The 23,644-nt window shown below is 38.6% G+C and overlaps 2 protein-coding genes across 10 annotated transcripts in view; both read left to right on the top strand.

The window, feature by feature from the left end:
• Positions 1 to 3,812, top strand: part of syngap1b (synaptic Ras GTPase activating protein 1b) — a 180,468-nt gene extending 176,656 nt beyond the window's left edge. For 8 of the 9 annotated variants that reach the window (XM_028007713.1, XM_028007670.1, XM_028007690.1 and 5 more), the window contains one exon: positions 1,821 to 3,812. In XM_028007713.1, coding sequence (XP_027863514.1) covers positions 1,821 to 1,938 — 118 coding nt within the window. In that variant the 3' untranslated portion in view covers positions 1,939 to 3,812. The remainder of the gene's footprint in view (positions 1 to 1,820) is intronic. The other variant, XR_003594217.1, reaches the window with a different exon arrangement.
• Positions 3,813 to 6,571: 2,759 nt separating this feature from the next.
• On the top strand, positions 6,572 to 23,259 carry smg5 (SMG5 nonsense mediated mRNA decay factor). The gene is made up of 22 exons (XM_028012583.1): positions 6,572 to 7,011; positions 7,313 to 7,411; positions 8,264 to 8,387; positions 8,983 to 9,139; positions 9,821 to 9,910; positions 10,225 to 10,314; positions 11,397 to 11,475; positions 11,551 to 11,676; positions 12,357 to 12,425; positions 12,601 to 12,830; positions 14,170 to 14,307; positions 14,490 to 15,383; positions 15,790 to 15,950; positions 16,037 to 16,112; positions 16,856 to 17,031; positions 18,240 to 18,398; positions 18,507 to 18,566; positions 20,151 to 20,310; positions 20,478 to 20,568; positions 20,990 to 21,064; positions 21,152 to 21,290; positions 21,997 to 23,259. The coding sequence occupies exons 1-22, from the start codon at positions 6,947 to 6,949 to the stop codon at positions 22,078 to 22,080; spliced, it is 3,342 nt and encodes a 1,113-aa protein (XP_027868384.1). The 5' UTR covers positions 6,572 to 6,946; the 3' UTR covers positions 22,081 to 23,259.
• Positions 23,260 to 23,644: the final 385 nt, after the last annotated feature.

Genomic DNA, 23,644 nt, shown 5'->3' with positions numbered 1-23,644 from the left:
TCCTAAGATTTAATTGCACACGGATGGAGTCTACTTATTATGTAACTTTTAAATGTAAATAGTTTCGTTGGACTTTATTTAGGGTCATCATTGTAAAGGGTATGAATACAAATGGTTTACTTTTTAGAAATGTTACTTTGGTTTTAAGGTTTTAAAACCACAAATCTCCAGTTTCCTTAAATATCTACTTTGTGTTGGTTCATCACATAAAATCCCCATGCCATGCATTGACTTTGTGGTTGTAGCATGAGAAAATGTAAAAAAGTGCAAGGAGTATGAATACTGTTGCAAGGTACTAAAGGCGCATCACTATCCTGAACAGTCAGCCTGCAGTCTTTCACAGTAGAGACATGGTGATGAACTCTGGCTTTTTTCCTAGTGCCTTTGAGAGTTTTTCAACAGGGTTTAACTATAGATGTGCACATGGGCATCCACCTTAGCTTTGTTAGAAGGAGACTTAAATGATGTGCTGAAAGGTTCATGCTCTAGGATTTGAGTTACAGAAAAACATTTTGGGAAACTTTTATTTTGCTTTCTTCAACCTAAGGGACTACTTGTTTCCGGGATGAGCTCGTGCATTTTTTCTCTTCTCAATCTCAGAACTGATACATGATAAACTGGTGCTAAACAGAAACAAATGGTGCCATTTTACCAAGTGAGCTGTCTGTGTGTCTGCCATACCACTGCCTCGCTGTCTCCTCCCCTCCCCCTGCAACATGTTCTTGATGTGCCTCTGTCTCTGTTCTCTGTGCATCCTGTTTTGCTCCAATGTCTAATGGGGTTGTTTCCCTCCCACCTCCTTCTCTAGAAGTGCACTATTTCAATATCTGGTTGTATTTAAGGTGACTAAAAGCAGCTTCTTAATTTAGGATAGAAAATGAGCAAGTTATTTAATTTCATGTTACAGTAAAAGCTCATTTGATTCACTTTGAGTGACTGCAATCTAACTTCTCTTCAAACTGCTTCTTTAAGTGCAGATAAACACAAGCGATGTTAATGGTTGTTCAGTGGAATGTATTAAATAATATTTTTCCATATAATAGATCATTTATAACAATATAGATTGTCTTAGATTAGCCATTAAGTGCCTGAGATAAATGTGCTTAGACGAGCTCAACCAAAGGGTTGATTTGTTTCAAAATATTATATTGCACCCACATTTAAAAAAAAAAAGATTTTAAAATGTTCTTATTTTGATCAGATGTGTTTATTTAAAAGTAAAAGAAAATCTGCAGTTTATGTCATGGTAACAATATTAGAATAACTTGACATGATTTTGAGAATAAATGTTGTGTCATATGTGTAAAATGACTAAAAACACTATTGTTGGAAGTGTTTCTAACATGCATTCATATTCATTTTCATTTTGAACTGTCTGTTGTAAGATTTGTGTGTTTTCCCAGTCTGCTTCACATTCTGTTTAAATGTGGCGTGTGATCTGAGAGGAGGTCAGAGTAATTAGTTCAGATTCATCCTAAAACCAGTGAATGTTAAACCAAAACGTAAACACACTAGCAGTCTTAACACAGGGACACGTAGGGCTACTTTCTCCTTTTATTGTGAAATCTACCTGTGTGATGAATGATCCTGAATTAACATTGCTGTGAAAATACCTCAGTGACTCAGGTAAACAAGCAGTTGCCTCAGAGCTGAACGCTAACACACACACACTCAAATAATAATAATAATAATAAAAACAGGATGAGTCCAGCTTTGGAGAGACTGCCGCTCGATATCTATGCTTTAACAGCACCTGATCAAGCACCTCTGCCCCGTTTCTTCTCTCTCTGTGTCTCCCCTTGTTTTTCTCCCCCTTCTAGCCACTCTCAAAGCTTCATGGAGGACAATGTGGAACCTAATTGGCTGATGCACCATCGGCAGTCTTCGGGGTGGCATAGCCAAATGTCCAGAGCCCTCTCTCGTGACGCGATTGGCTGACAAAGGGAGAACTTGGGCCGTTGGTCCTATTCTCTTGTCTCTAGGGATGGTGCAATCCCCCAGCGGACCATGTAAGGAAATGCTGGGATTTCTTTCTTTTTTTCACTTTACTTGGGCCCTCTCTCTCTCTGATTTGACAAAGGGATTGAAAATAATGTGTTTGACACCTCATTATTGGATCCATTTTTCACCTAATTAAGGTGGGCTGGACATACTTTGGTGTTTGTAAGCCCGCCGAGCATGCAAAGAACAGCTATGCAGTCTGATCAATTAGCAGAACGGAGGAACACACAGGACAGCGTGGTTCTCAAAGTAAGAGAGAGAGACCTAAAGTGTATTTCAAAGGTGCTTGACTTCTCTTGTTATTTCAGTCCAAGCTGACTCACATTTAAACCTTTCATTTCCCTCTCCTTAGCTCTATTATTACAAATTTTGAGTCTTTTTTCTTGATTTTTGACAGACTTTATGTTTTAGCTTTTCCTCTTTTTCAGAGTTTGATTTTAAAAGGAAACTAAATATGCACAGCCTATTTCAAAAACTGCTGAGGAACAAAAAAATCTTGCTTCAAAGACGACTTTGGAAAAACTGGACAGAATGTTATTTATATTTCTATAACGGATTACTCTTATTATAGTATTTAAAGGAAAAATAAATTATTCATCAGACATCTTCTGGAGGAGATATTTATTTCTTGATAAAAATCCGATGGAGCGATCCATTTTATATGAACCAAGTTTTCATACTGAGACAATCTGATGGAGAACAAAGTTGCTCTAAAGCACTGGAGGGACGAACTTGTGTTCTACCTACTCCCCCTATACGACAGTTTGCACGTTGCTGTGACGAGCCTGCTCTTTATTTTTGGGTATTAATATTTAAAAAATATTATAGAAAGACACGGCAGCGGATGTTTTCTGTCCAACAATCGCCGAGGAGCTCTCCATTTATGGACGATTGGAAAAGCCGTTGGATACGGACGTTTGCTTCACGCTGACTGTGTATTGTGTAGAGTTTGACCAGAGCAGGGGGGATGAACTTGTTGTTTTCATTGTGGCCATATTTCCAGTCGAATTGCTGTAAAACTACTCATTTCTGCAGCTGGACTCCGCTGACACCAGTCTGACCTGAATAAAAAAATCCCTGCCATTTCTGCCTGACATGAGAACAGAGAGAGATATGTTAGAGGTCCTGCTGAAACGAGTGAATGTGTTTGTAAATACATAAATGTATAAATGTGCGTATGTGTTGGCTAAATCCTGTGTACATATTGGATATGTGTTTGTATATATGGTATGTCTGTGTGTATATAGTTTGTTTGTACATGCAGAGTGTACAGTTATTTTTTTCCTCTAATGTTTCTCTCTCTTTGTATGACTAGGTCTTCTCAAGTTCCAAACACCAAGGCATGGAAAGGTTTTTACACGTTATACTGACAGCTATCAGAGGCACTTTTTACACGCAGACTTAGAATATCAGCCAGGTCTGTCACTTCTAGCTACGTTCTCGAATAAGAAGCTACTCACATTATCTTAAGCTTGCACTCATTTTATGACCAACTTAAAAAGCTTTTTTGATAAGATTTGGGTGAGCAAGCATTGTTTGTACATATTATGGTCAAACTGAAACCTTTTTTTTTTTATTATTTCGTCCTCCTGAAATCTTCATTTGCATTTATTTAAAAAGTTCTCAACTTTGCTTTGAGTTCTATCACTTTTGGTTTCTATGATATATGTTTGAGGGTGGTTGTCATTCATAGGTATATATTTAATCTGACAACCCTTATATATGTTTCTTGAAATTTTGCTCCCCAAATCCTGCGCTCATGGAACCGTTTTATGCAGGCAAATCCGTCCATGAAAGCATATTGTTATTACTTAAGACTGCTTGTTTTTGTATAGGTCCTAACTAAATAAGTGTGCCTCCTCCATATACTCTTACTAACCATAGATCCATTATCTCTGCTGGTCACACATGTTCACTCCCTCCTTTACAAGCCATAGCCCCTTTTCCCCCTCAGAGTTCCTCTATTGTTGTTTTTCCAGGACAGACCTTTGGGGATTTTGTGTATATTAATGGAAGAGTGGTGTTGAAGAGTGTTTTGCAATTATATATGGATTTGTTATGAATGTGGATATTCTGCTAGTTGAGTTATTATTGTAATAATGATAATAATCATTGCCTCTTTGATTTTGTTGATTAATGATGCAGTTGAAAAAGATGACATTGTTTCTTTTCTTCTTTTTTTTCCTTTTTATTTTGAACACACCACAATTTATATTTTTCGGGTGGGTGACAGCGGAGATAGAAATACATAATTAAATTAATAAATAAAAAAAAATATTTGAATTATACCTTGTAGTGTGTTGTTTTTAAATCAAGGAGTTGAATTGAAATACTTTATTTTTCCCAAGGGGAAATTCAAAACATTCACAAAAAATATAATTAAAAAAACTAAAATGAAATAATGTGCATAATAAAATAAAAAAAAGTCCTTAGCTCTTACAGCATGGAGTTTGCATGTTCTCCCTGTGCATAGATGAAAATAAAACAACACACAATAAAATTATATCAGCACTCCAGGCAGCACAAACCATCTAGAATAATAAAAAACCCAACAGCCAAATGGTTATAAAAAACTAAAGTGTCAGTTTGATCTTGAATTATATGATATTTTATGTTTTAATTGGCATATCTGAGGAAAAGTACATAATACATGTACAATCTCTATCTTTATTATTTATTGAACTAAAAAAATCAAAATCTGTCTGAAAAAAAACTAAGTTCACCCTTGTTGCTTTCACTAGATTTACGAGAGAAAGTAGCAACTAGGTGAAAATTACCTGATTGTCATCACTGTGACTAACTCTGAAGCAGAAAGTAGAAAGATACAACAATGCCAGGTTGGAATGATGTAGACATTTAAAGACAGACATTTTTTTTTAACAAATCCCATGGATCAGGATTTTGTTCTTCATGCAGACTCATTCCACTCAGTGTTTGGATGTGTGAAAACCTCACAGGTGAGTTTCTCCTGTTTCGGCTGCACAACGATCCCCACTCACCCGTAGCAAAAGATGTTTTTCTTCTGAGTCTGCTCTCAGATGAGCTGAGCAGATCGTTTCTTCATGCAGTCCCCAGCCAGCCAGTGTGCCGAGGGTGATGATGGACCCAAGAAGAGGGGATTCAGCAGAACAAGGCATGCTTGTCAGGGTGCTACCCTCCCATTGCGGATCGCCTGGAGACCTTCAGGCAGTTTGACAACATGTGACTTTAGAAAGAACTGAAAGAATACAACACAGTGGAAGATTATGGTTCACCCAGCAGGAACACTTGTAAAGTGTTCAATCTCCTTTTAGGGGAAATCTTATGTCCTGATTTTCATCTTAGATGTCTAATAACGCCAAACAGTGCATGTTACCTTTTTTTAATTTTCTCTAATATCCTGAAATGATGTGATGTCATTTTTTGTTAGTTTTTTTAATGGAAACAAAAGCAGGATTATAAACATATCTGCACATATCAAGCAAAAGAAATTATTCCAGTCTTTAGTGCCGAAATTATTTTCATGTTTTATTACATTTTCCCATTGTAACTGGTCAAACCTCTCCAGCTCTAGCAGTGGATTATAGGCATGCACAATAATGCATATCTTTGCAGACCTCTGCTGACAAGTAGGAGAAATTACAAAGCAATTAAAAACCTAGAAGCAATAACAGCTATCAACTTATGCATGTTTTTAGAGACATACAGCTTTTTATGACTGATTTAAAAGCTCTACTGTGAAAATGTCCTTCAGTTTTTTTATATATAAGAAAGGTTCAGATGTGGTTTACAAGATGATCCCACTCAGGTATACTGAACTACATAGCACCAGTTATATCACATACATTGTCAAAATTAAGTCACAGTAACTGAAAAAAATCATGAAGTATATTACAGGTCACTGAATTAATTTACAAATACTCGTTAAAATATGGTGACAAGCAGCTAATGAAGAATTTCAAGCAGACCTTATGATTGGCCAGTCTTGCAAAAATATCATCACTTACTAAAACAAATAGCAGCAAGATTGGAAACCTTTAATCTTCCTTAGCAGTAAGTTGAAACTGAGCCACTGCAGCACTATGGACAGCTCTCCATTCCAGTATCTCTAGATGTTAAACATTCTTTAAAAATCTCTTGTTGGTGAAGTGTGCAATGCAAGCGTTCTTAAAAGCAGAAAATTCATAACAGTGAACAATGTGAAACAACTTTTATCAACTGTGTAAGGACAACGGGAAGAAACCTGTGTTTGAGTAATATCTTTGTATTTTTATTTATTTCACTTTACACAATTTGAACTTAAGAGGAATTGTAAAATTCACTCTTGACAAAATAAAACTTGTGTGATAATTCAATTGTATCATGAGGTTTACGTGGTTTAATGGGTCAACCCACTATGCCATCCTGTACTATATATGGATACAAGTCGTTGTATGTTGTTGGAGCGCAATACACTTCAAGAACATAAGAAATGCACGCGTCGTGACCGCTGTTAAAGGCTAAAGCTAATCTTTTCAACTTGTTTTCCCTTAGCAATATGGCGAAGTTGTTGACGTCTCACCACTGTAATCTCGTAATTTTGTTTATGAACTCTCGCGATATTCAGGCGGTCAGTGCCTGCTATGAATAATGGCCGCCTTCGTAGCGATGGCCGGAACGGAAAATAACACAAAAGGGATAATAGAGCTTTTTAGCTGACTGGAAGAACCGTCAGGCGCCGGGGACCCCTTCCTACCCACTTTTCATGACGGATGGGTGGAGGGGGGTTGGCCAAAGGATTCAGGAGACAGAAAGAGACTCTCAGGGAACACAGGGAAAGCTAAGCGAGGAGCTAGCGCTAGCTGGCTAACAACACAGTTGTCACTAACGGGGAACAGAGCCGAGTAACCGCGACAGCTGTTCCGTCGAGAGGCACGAATGAAACGGTGACCCCGCGGTGTGGTGGTACTGCCGGCCTGTCGCTAATATGAGCGGACCGGGTCAGGACAGCGAGCCCGAGGCGAAAGTCCTTCTTATCAAGCGGCTTTACAGGTGAGTGGACGAGGCCGTTTTCGTCCAGCTAACCGATGAGCTAGTAAAATGTCTAAAAGAGTCTGATGGTTTCTGTTGTTGATAGTTATGTTTAAGAGACATCTAAGCTGGTTGCGGAAACTACACCTGACTCTGTCATGAGGTTCTGTTTTTCATCTGATGAACGCAAAGTAGCTGTCATGTGTCATTCATCCTGTTACAGAGAAATGAAACAGAAAGGGTCGACATTTCAGGACATTTGTTGCGTGACAAACTGCTACTTCTGGTGATTCATGTGGTCACAGCAATGCTTTTCATCTAGGGCTGTGGTGGAATCTGTGCACAAGCTGGATGTCATCATCGGCAGCAAGTCGTCCTACAGAGAAGTCTTCAAGCCGGAGAACATCAGCCTGCGGAACAAGTATGTCCAGATCAATCCACTCCTCTCACCGAAACTTTACTGGTTTCATACAGATGCACCGTCACTCTGCAGCATTTCCTGTTACAAAGGAAGTTCAGACTGTCAGACTTGTCTTATTTATTCATTAGACCAACAAAAATTACAGTTCTACCCAGAGACATTTGTCACATACTTAAATGTTTAAGTATCTGTAGATACATTTTGGTGGCAATAGCCTTATGAACGAGGTCTAATAAAACTAACAGATCTATAGTGTTTTTATTAGTTAATGATTTGTTTTTGTTTTAATTGTTTTGCCTTTCTGAATCACTTTGTCATCTATATGACTGTGAAAGGTGCTACAGAAATATAATACCTGATATTATATTTACAGACTTGATGCATCACCATCAATACTTGTCATTATAACGTTAAGCTTATGCACTTTTAGTGCTGCTGTGTTCAAAATCCTGACTGAAAAGCATTAAAGATATATTTATTATATTATTTTTAAATTAAAAAAGCTAGTTGGCTGATATTGCTTATTGTTGAGGCATCTAGATTAAGCTTCTCTAAAAGAGGTTTGATGCAAAATGGAACTGCAGCAAGTTTTGACTAATTTATGGCTCTTTCCCCAACATACTACTTGCCTCTAACTGCCTGGCATGTTGACTTTTTCTGTGGATAGACTGAATTTTAACAACAGATGTGTATATCAATACATTGCCTATTGTTCAGCCTCATTTTTGTCTCCAAAATATAAAAAAATAATGATAATGAGGGCCTGTGGTTGCATTTTCTTGTAGCAACACCTCCAGCTGTTGCATAAGGCTATCCATGAGTTTATCCGTTGGATGTTTTTGTTTTTCCTAGGCTGAGAGAGCTTTGTGTGAAATTAATGTTTCTGCATCCTGTTGACTACGGCCGTAAGGCCGAGGAGCTGCTCTGGAGGAAGGTTTACTATGAGGTCATCCAGGTTATCAAGACGAACAAGAAGGTAAGATGGCAAAAAGTCACTCAGCAGCTGTGGAAATGTCTCTTTGGTGTCAAAGCAGCCGTTGGAATTATATAAATTAACAGAGCGATGCACAGGATTCCTACCCGGTTTGGACAGATCTGGATTAAATCTGTTCCACGTCTGTACTAAAATATATTCTAATTCTAGGTTTAAGTCTATGCCAGGTCTGGATTACAACTACTCTTGTTCTAGATTTAAATCTGTTTCATATCTGGATTAAATCTGTTTCATATCTGGATAAATCTGTTCTAGACCTGCATTTAAGACTGTTTCAGATCTGGATTTAAGTCTGTTCCAGCTCTGTTGCAAATCTGGATTAAATTTGTCCCTCGTCTGGATTTAAAGTCTGCTCCATTTCTGGATTAAATTGGGACCATGTTTAGATTTAAGTCTGACGTGAGAAAACACAACAAGAAGTACAAACTTGAGTTTGTCAAGTGTGTAACTCATTAAGAAGGATGTTTTGACCTCCGTATTAAACATATCTGTATATGACTTTAGATTTTGTTACTTTTCTCCCTTCATTTTGCGATTTTAGCTCTTCATGTAGCTTTTTTCTCCCTGTTGCTTTCAGCACATCCATAGCCGCAGTGCCCTGGAGTGCGCCTACAGAACGCACCTCATCGCCGGCGTGGGTTTCTACCAACATCTGCTGCTCTACATCCAATCACATTACCAGCTGGAGCTGCAAGACTGCATCGATTGGACGCACGTCACTGATCCTCTCATCGGTGAGATCTCAAACTTTGAATCTTTCCCTAAACAAAAACTTAAGATTAATCATTTCTGGCTGCAGTTTGAGTACTTTTGGAAAAACCTAGACTAAAATTCACCACAAACACCAATGTTCTTTAAGAGTTATTTTACTCCTCTCTTGTTTCATTTTAATGTATCTATTTACAAAATCACTGCTTGTAAAATCTAAGAACCATTCAAATCATTTCATGGAATACATTTTTATCCAAACATTTTTCAGAGTAGGTTGTTTGCTCTTTATTCCTGTATGATAAATTTATATAATATCTCAGTTCAGATTTTTCTTCTCCTGATTCTATAAGTTTGTGCTTTGCTTTGAGAGACATAATAACTGTCGTTGGAGTTCAGGAGGCTTGAAATTTGTCCCTCCAGCTTCAGCTGCATGTCTGCTGATTCATTTGCTGAATCCTTCAGACTTTAAGTCTGAATCAGGAGTTTTATTCCTCTAAAAGCTTCTTCAGGTCAAACTACTGGCCAGTTTCTGAAGCAGGATAATGTCTTGTACGGATTCTGTAAATTTTTCTTTCATCATTTACAGTTTTTTTTGCTCAGCAAGCCACATTTTTCATTCTAAAACCCACTGATGGGATTTTAGCTTCTTTCTTTGAAACTAACTTCGCATCAGTTTTGACTTGAAGTCCAATTATTTCCAACAGGTCGGAAGAAACCTGTGTCGGCCTCTTCTAGAGAGATGGAGTGGGCTCAGATGGCGTGTCATCGCTGTCTGGTCTACCTCGGAGATCTGGGTAATAACATGTTAATAGCATATTTGGACTGGCTCATCTCTATTCCATGTCTGTGGAGGTGTGAGGCAGCCAGTGGGTGTCATCGCCGGTGCGTGGGAAAATTGGCCTGGTGTTATAGAAGGAACTGAGAACAGGCTGAGTGAGATGAGGACATGTTGATGTTTCCATCATTTAAGATCTAAAAACTGTTTTCTAATAACGTTTATTCAGTTATTAGAAATGTCAGAACTTAATAAAAGTAGAATTTTCACAGTTTTGCTGATTTGTTGTCTATATGTTTTCAATAATGTTTGGTAATCTGGTTTGGTCACCAGCGCGGTATCAGAACGAACTGGCTGGAGTGGAAGCTGAACAGCTGGCAGAGCGATTTTACCACCAAGCCTTGTCTGTCATGCCCCATGTCGGTGAGTCCCCGTCACGCCGTGACTTCTGACTTCAATTCTTTTGCATTTGTTCATTTTACTAATTAAAAACAACAATGAGACTTCTGTGTGAATGGTTTACGATCCCAAAGCGACCTGCATGCGCAGAAAAAGAATGTTGACATCACACAGCAGCATCAATCTGTTTATGGAAGTAAAAATAGACGCCACCATTTCTGGATAGTTTTAAAGTTGTTCAGCAACAGGAGTCGACAGGATAAAACTTAACTAGACGAAGGAAGGTAATAAAGTACAGCTAATTTCAGCAACCTTTAGTGGAGCCTTCACTGCAGCTTCGATAGAGAAGTCTGTTTGGATGTGGAGTCGGACCAAGAGTGGTGGGACTGTAATGTGATGCTCTTCAATTCTTTCACAATTTCATAATTATAATTTTCAGCCATTGTTTCCGTCTGGATTTACGTCGTCTGGCTAAGCCTGTCACAATAAGCAATCAATCAATTAATCACATGATAGATGAAATTGAGATTGGTCATTTCCATTCTGATTAATATTTGTTGAAGTTTTGTTTACAGTTGAATGTTTGTGGTTTTTATTTCCATTTTATTTATTAAGTTTGTTTTTTTACTTTGGATATTTAAAATGTCTTCTAGTTTAAACTATTGTTTGAGAGGGTGAACTTGCACTATTATGCCATTATCAATACATCACTTAAAAATGGTCTCAAAACTACAATATTATTGTTTATCGCAATAATTACTGGGACAATTTATCACCCAGCTGTTTGTAATGGTGACAGCCATATTTCTGTCCTTTTCTGGTGCAGAATTATGCTGCATGTTTCACATCAGTGACATAAAAATTAGCACAGATCAGATTTTTGGGGGGTGAAAAGATTGGGATAGGGCTGTTCAGACTTCCATAAAGAAGTTGGATTCACCTGCAGTGTGAATGTAACCTTTGACTTGAGTTGTCCTCAAAAAGAGCCGAGCTTGGGTCCATTCGTCCGTTCGTCCACGTAGTTGTGTGAATAAAGGCATATAATGACCAGTTTTATGCATGTAGCATCAGTTATGACTCTGAACCACCTTTCTGCCATTCTGCAGGGATGCCTTTTAACCAACTGGGAACACTGGCAGGAAGCAAATTCTACAATGTGGAAGCAACCTATTACTACCTACGATGGTGAGGGTCCATGACCTCTAGTTTTAAACAGTTCTGTTTAACATGAGGCTAAACGAATATTTATTCTGTCCCCAGCATCCAATCAGATACTCCGTTTGAGGGAGCCTACGGCAACCTGAAGCGTCTGTTCGACAAAGCTGCCAAGATGTACCACCAAGTGAAGAAACAGGAAATGAGGAAGCTGTCTCCGTCTCGGCAAAGGTGATGACGAGTCCCAAGATGCAGCTTTTCTTTTTTTTTTTTTTTGACTCAATCATTTTTGGTTTAAAGTTACAGCTCTTAATTGGCCTTTTCTTGAAAAATCTAAGTGTTTGGTGAAAATCTATTCTTTTCCATCTTCACTCTTTCAGCAGAGAAGCTTTTAACAGCTGAAGGGAAAAACAGCTTCTCATTGTCACTGTGCAAGAAAGCAAAATGAAGTTTAAAAAATAGCAACTCTCAAAGGCAGTGCAAATAAATAAATGAGTTTATTTTTAAGTATGTATAGTAGAAACAACCTGGTTGTTAAGAATGACGATAAGGGTTGGGATAAATTTGCGGTTTTCAGGGCAACTCTTGGGTAGAAACTGCTTTTTTAGTCTATTTGTTCTGGTCTTTATTGGGTCTTATCCAAATAAAACTATATTCTTTTACCACCTGGAAACATTAAATGATGATTTTGATTACCTAGTAATTAGTATGCACTTCTTTGCCATCCTTTCCTCTTCTGTGCACGAGGAAAATCGACTTTTATCTCTTCTTTTTTGTATAGTCAGAGATGGTGGACTTGTTTTTCTAGGATTATTCTTGCCTTTGTGTCACTAAAGAGTTTCCTGTTTAAATCAGAATAATAAAAACTGTTATGTTTACTCATAATAATGTATTTTTTTGTTTCTACATAGATCCAAAGACATTAAGCGTGTCCTGGTGAGCTTCATATACCTTCAGAGTCTACTGCAGCCTAAAAACAGGTCAGTCTCTGAGCTGCCAGATGTTTTATTTCACTTCCTGGATTTATTCTCTGTTTTAGCACCAGTTAACAGTCTTTCTATAGTTTGTAACCTGCCATGTGCATCAGAAAACATGTTCTGTAAGCTGTGACCCACTAACCCGTTGCTTTTTGTTTTCCATTTGCTTCCGATGAAGCTTGATGGAGACGGAGCTGACTTCGCTCTGCCAGTTGGTGCTGGAGGACTTCAACCTGGTTCTGTTTTATCTTCCGGCTCCGACACACGGAGGCGCTCCACCCTGTCCGAGCGAGGAAGAGGAGGAGCAGACGCAGCACAGCGACAGTTCCTACCCCGTTCTGCCCGACAACCTCATCTTCAAGATGGTGGTCACATGCCTCATGGTCGTACACAGCCTTAAGAGAGGAGGTGTGTTTGTGTGTTTTTTAAAAAGTATTTTTCCACCTGGTTATTTTAATTAACTTAGAGTTAGTCAGTTTAGAGTTGAACACAGAAAGAAGCAGATTTCATTATATAAATTTATTTTCCAATTTGTACCTGCATCTCTGTGCAAACAGTCCTAAGTTTTTAACTGAAAAACGTTTCAGTTAGAAACATTTCAGATCAAGAAAGGTTTTTGGAATTTCAGGATTTATTTCCAGTTTCTGACATCCAAATCTCTGAAAAACATTCCGTATCTTAACCACTCATTTTATTAAACTACTAGGACAATTGGCATATATGTTTGATATCTGTTTACCTGCTAATTAGTAGACGGATGGAAGAAATCTGCCCCAAAGCAAACAAAAACATGAACACTGCAGTAAAATCCCCAAAAAACAATTTAATTCTGCCTCAACTATAAAACATTTCCAAATTTAAAAGTAAAATATTTAATTTTACGTCTGTATTTTAATATTTTTTCCACTCCTAAACATTTGTTGTTGTTTTTTAGCTGTTTTTGAAAATGAATCGGTGTCCATTATTATTTAAATAATCGTCAACTAATTTAGTAATCAAACAGTATAAAGACTCTAAAAGGACAAAGTACTCACACAGTAATTAAGCCAAACTGTGCAAAAAATATATGAATTGTTTGCATTTAAGATAAAAACATTTGTCTGCAAATATGTTTAACCCAGATCTCCTCAAGTGACATCGATAGTAAATCAAGTAGAAAGGACCGAGCTTTTCTCATGTTGTTGTTATTAAAAGTATTTATTTCTCTGCAGATGCGTCCTTTGCTACAAAAGATCTGGTGTTCTCTAAAAGAATGCTTTTGTTGCATTTTAGGCAATGAAATGTTTATTTTTGTTATTTAAAAAAGAAAAAAAAAATTGTGTATTTTCATCTTTTCATATATTTCTAATCTTGTATAAAGAGGTTCAAGTGGTTTAATGAAAAATATGCAGAATGTGCCAGTTTTTTTTATCTGATTAATTGGCGTTAGTTGCAGCTCTAAATTAAACATGTTTCCCTTTGCGAAGAGGAAGAGAAGTACCTCAGATATGCAGAGCAAACTCGTTGTGTGCATATTTGAGATGCTATTGCCACGTAGCAACAGAGAGCTGCAGATATGATAGAAATATGTTCCTGGACAATAAAGTGCAGATTGTTCCAGATGAATAAAATTCTTCTTTGTATTGTTATGAACAACAATAGCTGCAAAATGATTCTAAACATTAACTTGGTCGAATTCAACGGTTTATTATACACAGTTTCACCTTTGTTCACCTTTTCACTTCTAACAAACCTTGTTTTGTTTAAGGATCTAAGCAGTACAGCGCATCCATAGCGTTTACGCTGGCTCTGTTCTCCCACCTGGTGAACCACGTGAACATCCGGCTGCAGGCTGAACTGGAGGACGGGGAGAGCCAGGTTCCTGCGCTGCACACTGACGCTGCAGGTGAGTCAGAAAACATCCACATCAGGGTGTTAGTTCAGCTCTGTGGATTTAAAGCCTAGTTATATTTGAAGTTTTCCCTTGGTAGAATGCCAAAACAGCTTCTAGTTTCTTCTTTCTTGAAACGTGACATATTTTAGATGCATAACCAAACTAAAATAAAGCATGTTTCTCCTCTTACCCAGATGACCTTGAAATGAGGGATATCTCAGCTGCAGAAGTGGATCCGTCAGAGGAGAGGCCACTGCAGAACGGCTCCCTGGAGCAGGAGGATGAGGAGGATAAAGATGAAGATGGCCGTGAGCGAGTCCGAGTCAAAAAGCAGAGCAGCGAAGAAGATCAGCACAAGGCAGAGGAGGAGAAGCAAAGACAGAAGAAGAAGTACACCCGCCTTTCTCGACTGCGGCGACGCCGCTGCGCTCATAAAGGCGGACAAGGGGAGGACGAAAGCGACCTGAGCGAAGGATTCGAGAGCGAAGAAGATGAGGATGACGATGAAGGAGGGAGGGTCCATGCTGATTCCACAGTTGGGACACCGATAGATGAACCGCTCAACCCTTCGTCTGTGAAGAAGGAGACGAAGAGGGATGGCCTGGGTGAGGAAGGCAGCTGGGAGAGTGGTTCTGAGGAAGAGGAGGGAGGGACCGCTTTCGACGTGGAGACCGACTCGGACATGAACAGCCAGGAGTCCCGCTCAGACCTGGAGGACATGGAGGACACAGAAAACTCAGACAGCACCGAGGGTCAGGCCCGGGAGCAGCAGGAGGAAGAGGAGGAGCAGCCCAAGGAGGAAGGCGGGGAGCGGGACGGCGAGGCCCCGCCCAGCACCAACGGGCCCCTCACGCAGAGCGACTCTAGCATCAGCAGCAACCTGCAGGCCATGTCCTCCCAGCTCTTCCAGTCCAAACGCTGCTTCCGCCTTGCACCCACCTTCAGCAACATGCTGCTGAGGCCTCAGGCCGCCTCAGGCTCCACCCCCACTGACACCTCTGCCCCGCCCTCCCAGGAGACGCCCCCTCCGCCTGGAGACTCACACTGCGACCTGAACCCCGGTACTGCCAACGGAATCAACGACAATGGTAGTGTACATCTAGCCTTCTTAGATCAGACACTGAGACTTAAAATGTCTGATTTAAAGGGGACCTAATATGAAAAATTCACATTTTCCACCTTTTTGTTCTTCCATTTGTGTTTCTACTGATTCCAAAGACAGCCCAAGCTTTTAAGAATAAACACTCAGCCGTTTTTTGGCAGTAAGTTCATGTTTTTCGGTGTCTGGAAAATGAGCCGTTTCAAAAATATTCAGATTGTTGAGTCGCACTGTGCCATTACCTAGTGCCGTTCCCTGTGGCTTGTACCTTTTAAGAAATGTATCATTTCACTTCCACTTCACAGTTCCGAACTACATAATCCAAATAAACCATGTTTGCGATAATATCTTGACAAAAGAATCTAGTTTTATTGTTCTCTTTTGTTTTCCACTAGACTTGGACTCGGACTCGGAGGAAAGTCAGCACAGCGCCCACAGTGAAAAAACCCTGCTGGAGAAACTGGAGATTTTGTCCAATCAGGGATTGATGCAGGTGGTGAAGGTCTTTGTTGATTGGCTCAGGACGAACACAGATATCATCCTCATGTGTGCACAGGTGAGGCGACACATTAACGTACCTGTTTTATTGTTACAATAGAAAATGCTCGTCTTTCTCACTGGGATGATCTGCTTTCTCTGCAGAGTTCGCAGAGCTTGTGGAACCGTCTGTCGGTTCTGTTGAACCTTCTTCCAGATGGCAGCAAGTTGCTGGAGGCTGGTGAGATCACTAGGGCTGCAACTAACAATTATTTTATTTAAACAAAGATTAAGTAAATACAATAAAATTGACCCTTGCATTTAACCACCAGAGCCTTTTTGTACAAAATTAGAAATGCATTAAAAGATGCAAGCAAACAAATAATTCAGTTTCTCTTTTTAAATATGAAACATTTTACTGGCTAAAATCCAATGACGCAGCATTCCTCTAGTGAACGCTTGGTCATTTGTAGCAAAGGATGCAAAAATACTTTTAACATCAACATGTGAAAATCTCAGCCCTTTCTGCTTGACTTAGCATCAACAGTGTATCACTGATCTGATTATTAATTTTAGGAGTAGCTAATTGATCATTGGATGCTGTCCGAAGGTGTTTAACAGGAGCTTTTTATGCAGAATTTGAACCAGGTGAAAATGAAACTGTCACTTGATATTCTCTATATTAATTTCTGGTAGCAAATTACTTTTTTGCGTCTTCAAGTTACTTACCTTTAGCTTATTATTTAATTGATTAATCACAATTAATCATATTAGTTGTTTCAGAAATTGCTCATCACAGCAGCTATAAAGGTTCACTTAGCTGAATCCAGTTGATTTCTGTGTTGCTGTGGCATATATTGTTAGCTGCCTTAAAAATGCAAATTAAGTCTGGAAACCAAAGTTAAATGGCGCTACCTACAATTTGTGACGAAATCTGGAAAAAATCAGTGTTGTTATTTTGTTGTGTGTGTGTATATGGTGCAGATTTGGGGCTGAACTCGGAGGTGACAGAGATGTTGAAGGAGTGCGAACAGCCGGGTTTGAGCCAGACTCTGCTGCTGCCTGAGGATGTGGCGCTGCGCCACCTGCCTGCGCTCAGCGCCGCTCACCGCCGCCTTGATTTCAGTCACCGCGACGCCTCCCTCAGTCCCCTGCAGGAGGTACGCTCCAGACACTCGAAGTGAACTGCCCAGATTTGATTCAGTTTAAACCAGGCTTTTCCAGATCATTGTCTTGGAATTATATTGTCCTTAAGTCGTCTTTTACTGATGCAGTTTAGAAAAAGCATTCATTTTTTCCCCTTATCACCCATTGAACATTCTAATTGAACATGTTCAATAAAAAATGTTTTTCTTTGAAGCAGAATCTGCTTTTATAACTTGTCAGCGCTGGGAAAGGAACAAATAGTGTGTAAAAATGTTTAGCAATGATGCCATATTCCATCTACTGAAAGATAAAATATAAATCTCAAAATCAAATTTGATAACTGTATGTTTTTTGCATTTCTGGCACAGAAGCCACAGAGGAATTCATATTTGTTCAAAAAACATAAATTACCATTTAGCATTGTGTAATGCCAGTAGTTGTTGACCATGTAGATACTAACACCTGAGTACAAACATTTCTAATTTCAAGATCTGATCAAGTTACAAATCTGACAAAACCTACAAGAACTGAACTTAGTACTGGTGGATACCATGCAAGTTTTAGAAACATTTTAGGGATGATAAAGGAAAACGGCTAAATTTTGAGCTTCATTGATTTCTATTTTTAATAAATTTGAAAAAAAAAATCCACATTGTGATAATGGGATATTTCCATGTAGAATTTTGAGGGGAAAAAAACAACTTAATGCAGTTTGGAATAAGGCTGCTAAATAACAAAATGTGGAAAAAGTGAAGCGCTGTGAATTCTTTCCAGATGCTTTGTGCTACAGCTCTGGTGTTGAGTTTTGATGGAAAATATGTCCAAACACTGCCTCATTTAGTAAATAAAATAAACTTTTTAAAAACAGTTCAAACATTTTCAGCAGTGCAGAGGAAGCGATCTGCATGTTTTTATATAATCAAGCCCAAATTGCATATTTCAGATTCATTTATGTCGACTGTTGTGAACAGATTCTACTTCACAGAAGATACATTCACCATTTTCACCATCTGCACTGTGAAGCTGTGATTTTCTCACAAGTATTCAGTGTGGAGAAGCTTCTGTTCTGTTATCAGAAAATAATTGCATCAAATGTTTCAGTAAATACTGAATATGGACAAATATCTGCTAGCAGGCATCTAGATGTCGATCTAAGTGTGTTTCAGTTAAAAATGTGAACAATAAATGCAAACTCTTTCCTTTTCTCTCCTTTTTTCTTCAGTGTGTGTTGCGAGTGTGTTGCATTCGCAGTTTTGGCCACTTCCTAACAAATCTCCAAGGCAACGTGCTGCACTTCAACCCAGAGGCGGGAATCTTTACCAGCATCAGCCAGTCAGAGCAGGACAATCTGGTGCAACAGGCTAAGGCCCAGTTCAGGATGGTGAGCGACGGCTGAACAGACTCACAGCCCAACCCTAAAATAATGTGTAACACATGTGTAAATACTTCTTTTTATTCAATAAAACATTTTTATCTCTGATTTGTCCAGGCGGAAGAGGAGGCCCGTCGGAATCGTTTGATGAGAGACATGGCCCAACTTCGACTGCAGGTTATTTATCAGCCTCTAGCTAAAATCAAAGCAGGAACGCAGCACAGGAGCCGCAGTTTGTCAGCAAAATATCTGTTCCAACAATATTTTAACGTTGTTGAATTAGTGCCATCTTATGAAGGTCCATTTCCGCCGAGACGAAAAAATAAAAGCCCAACAAGAAGTCATACTTTTGAGTTTTAAAGTTAGAATTTTGAGATGCTCCTTAAAGAAACAGCGGAACTTTCTATCTCATAATTATGACTTTGAAAGTCATAATTTCAAAGTCATAATGACTTTGAAAGTCATAATTATGACTTTAAAGTAGAAATTGACTTTCAAAGTTGAAGTTATATTTTTGAATCTCAGGATTATGACTTTGAAAGTTGAAATTGTAACTTTAAAAGTCAAAGTAATTTTATTTATTTTTTTATTTATTTATTTATTTATTTCGAACAGACTTTAAAACAATCAAAAAGAAAATAAAATAAAATGGAATGAAACAACTTAAGAAATAAAATATGAAACAAATTATTATGCCCATGTGACATGCAAAATTTTTCTGTTCGAAAAGGAGCAGGTAGAAGATACATCTTATAATGTCCTGCCCCTTTCCTACTTGTCAATGTATTTACAATGAACTGTCATAACATCAAAAAGAAAATTTTTTCCATTTTTCCATCATGTATAACTATACAAAATTATTTTAAGTACTATTTATATCATCAATTACATTATAGCCTATTGGATATTAAACATCTTATACAGCATATTTTGAAATGAGCTCTGCTTTAATCAGCTTTTTAAATTGGTTTACATTTGTAATTTGTTTTAACTCATCATTCAATCCATTCCAGACATTTACTCCACACACAGATAAACAAAAACTCTTCCTTGTTGTTCTAATATGTTGTTTTTTAAAATATCCTTCACCTCTTAGATAATACCCACCCTCTCTGTCAGCAAACATTTCCTGTATACTGTGTGGAAGTTTTTGATGTCTGACCTTAAACATGAATTGTGTCGTTTTAAATGTTACCAGGTCCCAGAATTTCAGTATATTTGATTTAATAAATAACTGGTTTGTGTGTTCCCAGTATCCCACTTTATGTAATATTCGGATGGATTGTTTTTGTAAGAGGTATAATTGCTGTAAATTTGTTTTGTATGTATTCCCCCAGACTTCCACACAATATGTCAGGTGTGGTGCAATGAGTGTATTATATAGAATAAACAAAGATTTATAGTCTAGTACGAAGTTAATTCTTCTTATAACAATTCTTCTTATAATGACTTCTGGTCTCGTAATTATGACTTTTATTCTTGTAATTATGACTTTGAATCTCATAATTGACTTTGTATCTTAAAATTATTGCTTTGAAGAAGTTAAAAATTTCTTCAAAAAAAGAAATTCTTTTGAAGAAAAAAAATTTATTCTCCTAAATGAGTTTATTCTCATTAATAGGACGTTTTACCTCAAAATTATGACATTTATTCTCTTAATTATAACTTCCTGTGTAGCTTTTATTTTTTTCTTTCATGGCAGAAATGATCTTCCATATCAACTCAAAGTAAAACTTTCTTCTTTTTGGTCTTTATCTGCAGTTGGAGGTTTCGCAGCTAGAGGGCAGCCTTCAGCAACCTAAAGCTCAGTCGTCCATGTCTCCCTACCTCGTTCCTGACGCTGCCGCCCTCTGCCATCATCTGAACCTCATCCGACACCTGGCCGGCAGCGGATGCTTCATCATCATCATCCCAAGAACAGGTCAGGAAGTCGTTGATACCTGCACCAGCCAAACGCAGCGCCAATTAGTTAGCAGATGTTTACCTGTGTCCGTAAATATGTCATAGGTTATTTCCAGTCTGTTTTCTAGGTCTCTGAAAGCATGATTTTTTTAGTTCTTATTAATCTTTGCTCCATTTGTGTTGCAGTGATTGACGGACTGGATCGGCTAAAAAAGGAAAACGGTGGTGCAAGAGACGGGATCCGCTTCCTGGAGTCGGAATTCCGCAAAGGCAACAGGTCAGTGTCTTCTGAGTGGATCTGTCACCTGTGGCTGTTTGGACCCTCCACAGAGGGTTGCTGAGCAATGTTTTTAAATGGAAATGATATAAAAAATTCCAGTTTTAGCAATTTTTTATGTTTTTATTGCAATATTTGCCATGGGTTTAAGCAGAATTACATCATTACTGCAAGTTTTGTCCTTTTTTCTGAATCATTTTCAATAAATATTGACCCAATAAGTAAATAATAACGAAAAAAAAATCATCCTCCTTTTGAATAAGTTCATGTTTTCTTTATTTTCTAATCAGAAAATAGCAATAAAATGGCTGTTCTTTAAAGATCAAAACTATCATCAAAATGTTTTTGCAAACATATTAAAATAAGTCAGTTTTACAGTCACATACTAATAATGTCCTTCCTCTACATCTCCTGTCTGCAGGTACATACGTTGTCAGAAGGAGTCAGGTCGCACTTTTGAGAGAGATAAACTGAAGCGGCAGGACATCGAAGCTTGGTGAGCTTCGCTTCATCCCAGTCGTCCCTCGCTGAGTGAAACCTCTTCGTCGTCTGACTGCTTTGCTCTGATCCGCCTCGTTTTCAGGCATCTGTATAAAATGGTGGACAGCTGCCGACAGCTGACGGTGTCCCAGAGCAACGGAGACGAAGACACAGCCGGCATGGTGACCATCCTGACAGGACATGAGGTGGACGAGCTCTGCGCTCGGTCTGCCGCCATGAAGGTCCGTCTCTCTTTATGCTCTTTAACGTTTTTGGTATCAGAATTTCCAAATTGCCCACTGATTCGATTTCTGGACATCTCACATTTTGATCTGCTAATTTTGTCACAAAATACTCCGTTTTTAGTTTTTATGTACATATAGAGCCTCATGTACAAAAAGCTTAGAGGTTATAAGTAGCTTTTAACTGCTGTAATAATTTAATCTGATTATAATGACGAAGTTTCAAAACGTCTTAGCGGCTTTGCAGCACGCTACGTTACAGAATGATTTCCAAGTTCCTTGCAAAACTGATCAAACATCTTGATTTACATTTTTTCAGGTTACAATCAACTTATTGATGTAATTTGAAGTCCAGAGGGCCACTAACAGGGGCTACGGCGGGGCACATTTGGCCCCCGGACTTTGAGTTCGACACATATGCTCTGGATCATTCTTCTTTAGCTCCAAAAATAATAAAATGGGGAAGTTGGAGTTTCCAGCGTGAAATACTGTAGATTTCAGCCACTAATACGCCTTAGATTTTTATTCTTTAAAAAAAAAGTTTTTTCTTTCCTCCACCAGTTATGCCCTACTTTGTTTCACATCAAGTCTTAAAGAAATTTATTGAAGTTTGTGGTTATAAGGTCATAGTGAATATTTTTCAAGTAATATTTCTTCATCCAAAGCTCAGATCTGGTGTTTATTTTCCTGTTCTTGTTCCTGCCAGTCGGCGACCCAGGCTGTGTCGTCCGCAGGCATGGAGCTGAAGAACATCGTGGAGTTCTACCGCCAGTGGAAGGAGATCGGCTGAGAGCGTACCGGGGGGGCAGCTGTCGGTGCTGCGAGCAGCTGATCGATGACAACACTCGCTCCCTCTCTCTCTCCCACTCTTTTGCTCTGTGTGTATCTGCGTCTCCAAAAAGGAAAGAAAATCAACTCAAAAGAAAGCTGGATCGAAGAGTTAAAAGTTTTGAGGGCTTGAAACGGAAATAAAGAGGAGGTCAAAAATTAAAAAATAGATAAAAACAAAAGAAGAAAAGGCAGGCAAAACGAGAAGCAGCAGATCTCCCACCTCTCAGTTTGTTAAACGTAAAGCGTGAGCGTGGCGGCGGCGGCGGCCGGGGGAGGAAGCGGTGGGAGGGCGTGCCCCTGGTTCACCTCTAACCAGGAATACACTGTATATGTTAGCAAACGAGTACATTTGTGTTGAGAGAATCCGCACACACAAACTCATTCACGCCGAGATGAATCCATATAGATATTTAGAGCAGTGTTCTGGATTTCCCTTCCCTCTTTCCTTCAGTCTGATTTCCAGAAACGGGTCAGGAACGCGAGAGGCGGAGGAGGCGCCGCCTGACTTCCATCGATCAGAACCAAACCAGGCGCCTCGTCGCCCGCAGGCTCAAAGGAAGACGGATATATGGTTTCTCTAATGTCTGGTTTTTTTAATTATTATTTTTTGGGATTTATTTTTTCCTTATTTGCGGTGTACTTTTGTGACCAGTGACGTACGTATTGTGCTATTTGTCTGAGAAAAGAAAGAGAAAACGCAGCAGGCCTTGGCCTGTTGGAAGATTTTCATTTGGATTTTATTTTTGTACCCAAATGATGTTATTTTTCTTTATTTTTTTGTTTTGTTTTTTGTAAGCTGAATCTGAATGATAAACACAGGAATGTCTAAGGGAAAGGGGAAGGGCTTGTTATTGTGTGTTGATCCACTGAACCAATCCTGAACAGAAGCTAAGAAAGCAGAATCTATTTATCAGGTTAGAGGGAGCAGGTAGGTGGAAGCTGATTGGTGGAGATCAGCCGACCTGTCCTGTGGGCGGGGCGGGGGGTCTGGGTTGTGTCTGTACGTCTGTAAACTCCTGAAATGTATCCCATTGACATCACCATCTCCATAGTGACTGTCCCATCATGCACAGTGCAGAGGAGAACCAGTTTATGTGGCCATGCAATGAACAATAAAGAGAAACTGATGCTGATCTTATGACGGTTTTTCTCTTTTTCTTCTGCACAATTATAGTAAAAGAGATAACCTAGAAGTAAAGTACAAGTCTAGAAGAGATTGCATTCACTTTTTAACATGCATTTCAGTCATTTTTTACAGGGTGAAATGATTATTCAGTAAACAACTTAAACAGGAATTAGGTTGGTAATTTTTGATCTGTCCAAATTAGACATTGATGCTCAAAAGTTTGATTTCAATCTGAATACTTATGATATAGGAAACTGACTTAAGAGGTAGAATATGAGATTATTTTATTTTCATTCAAAATGTTTGTTTAAATCAACATTTTAAACTGTAAAGGAATGAAATAATTAGATGTTTTCAGCTACAACTACACAGCTTTTTTTATCCACCAACAAGCTTG

The sequence above is a fragment of the Xiphophorus couchianus genome, chromosome 3 (assembly GCF_001444195.1).
Source record: "Xiphophorus couchianus chromosome 3, X_couchianus-1.0, whole genome shotgun sequence".
NCBI lineage: Eukaryota > Metazoa > Chordata > Actinopteri > Cyprinodontiformes > Poeciliidae > Xiphophorus > Xiphophorus couchianus.
The sequence above is the reverse complement of the archived record's forward strand: the minus strand, read 5'-3'. Positions and strand labels throughout refer to the sequence as shown.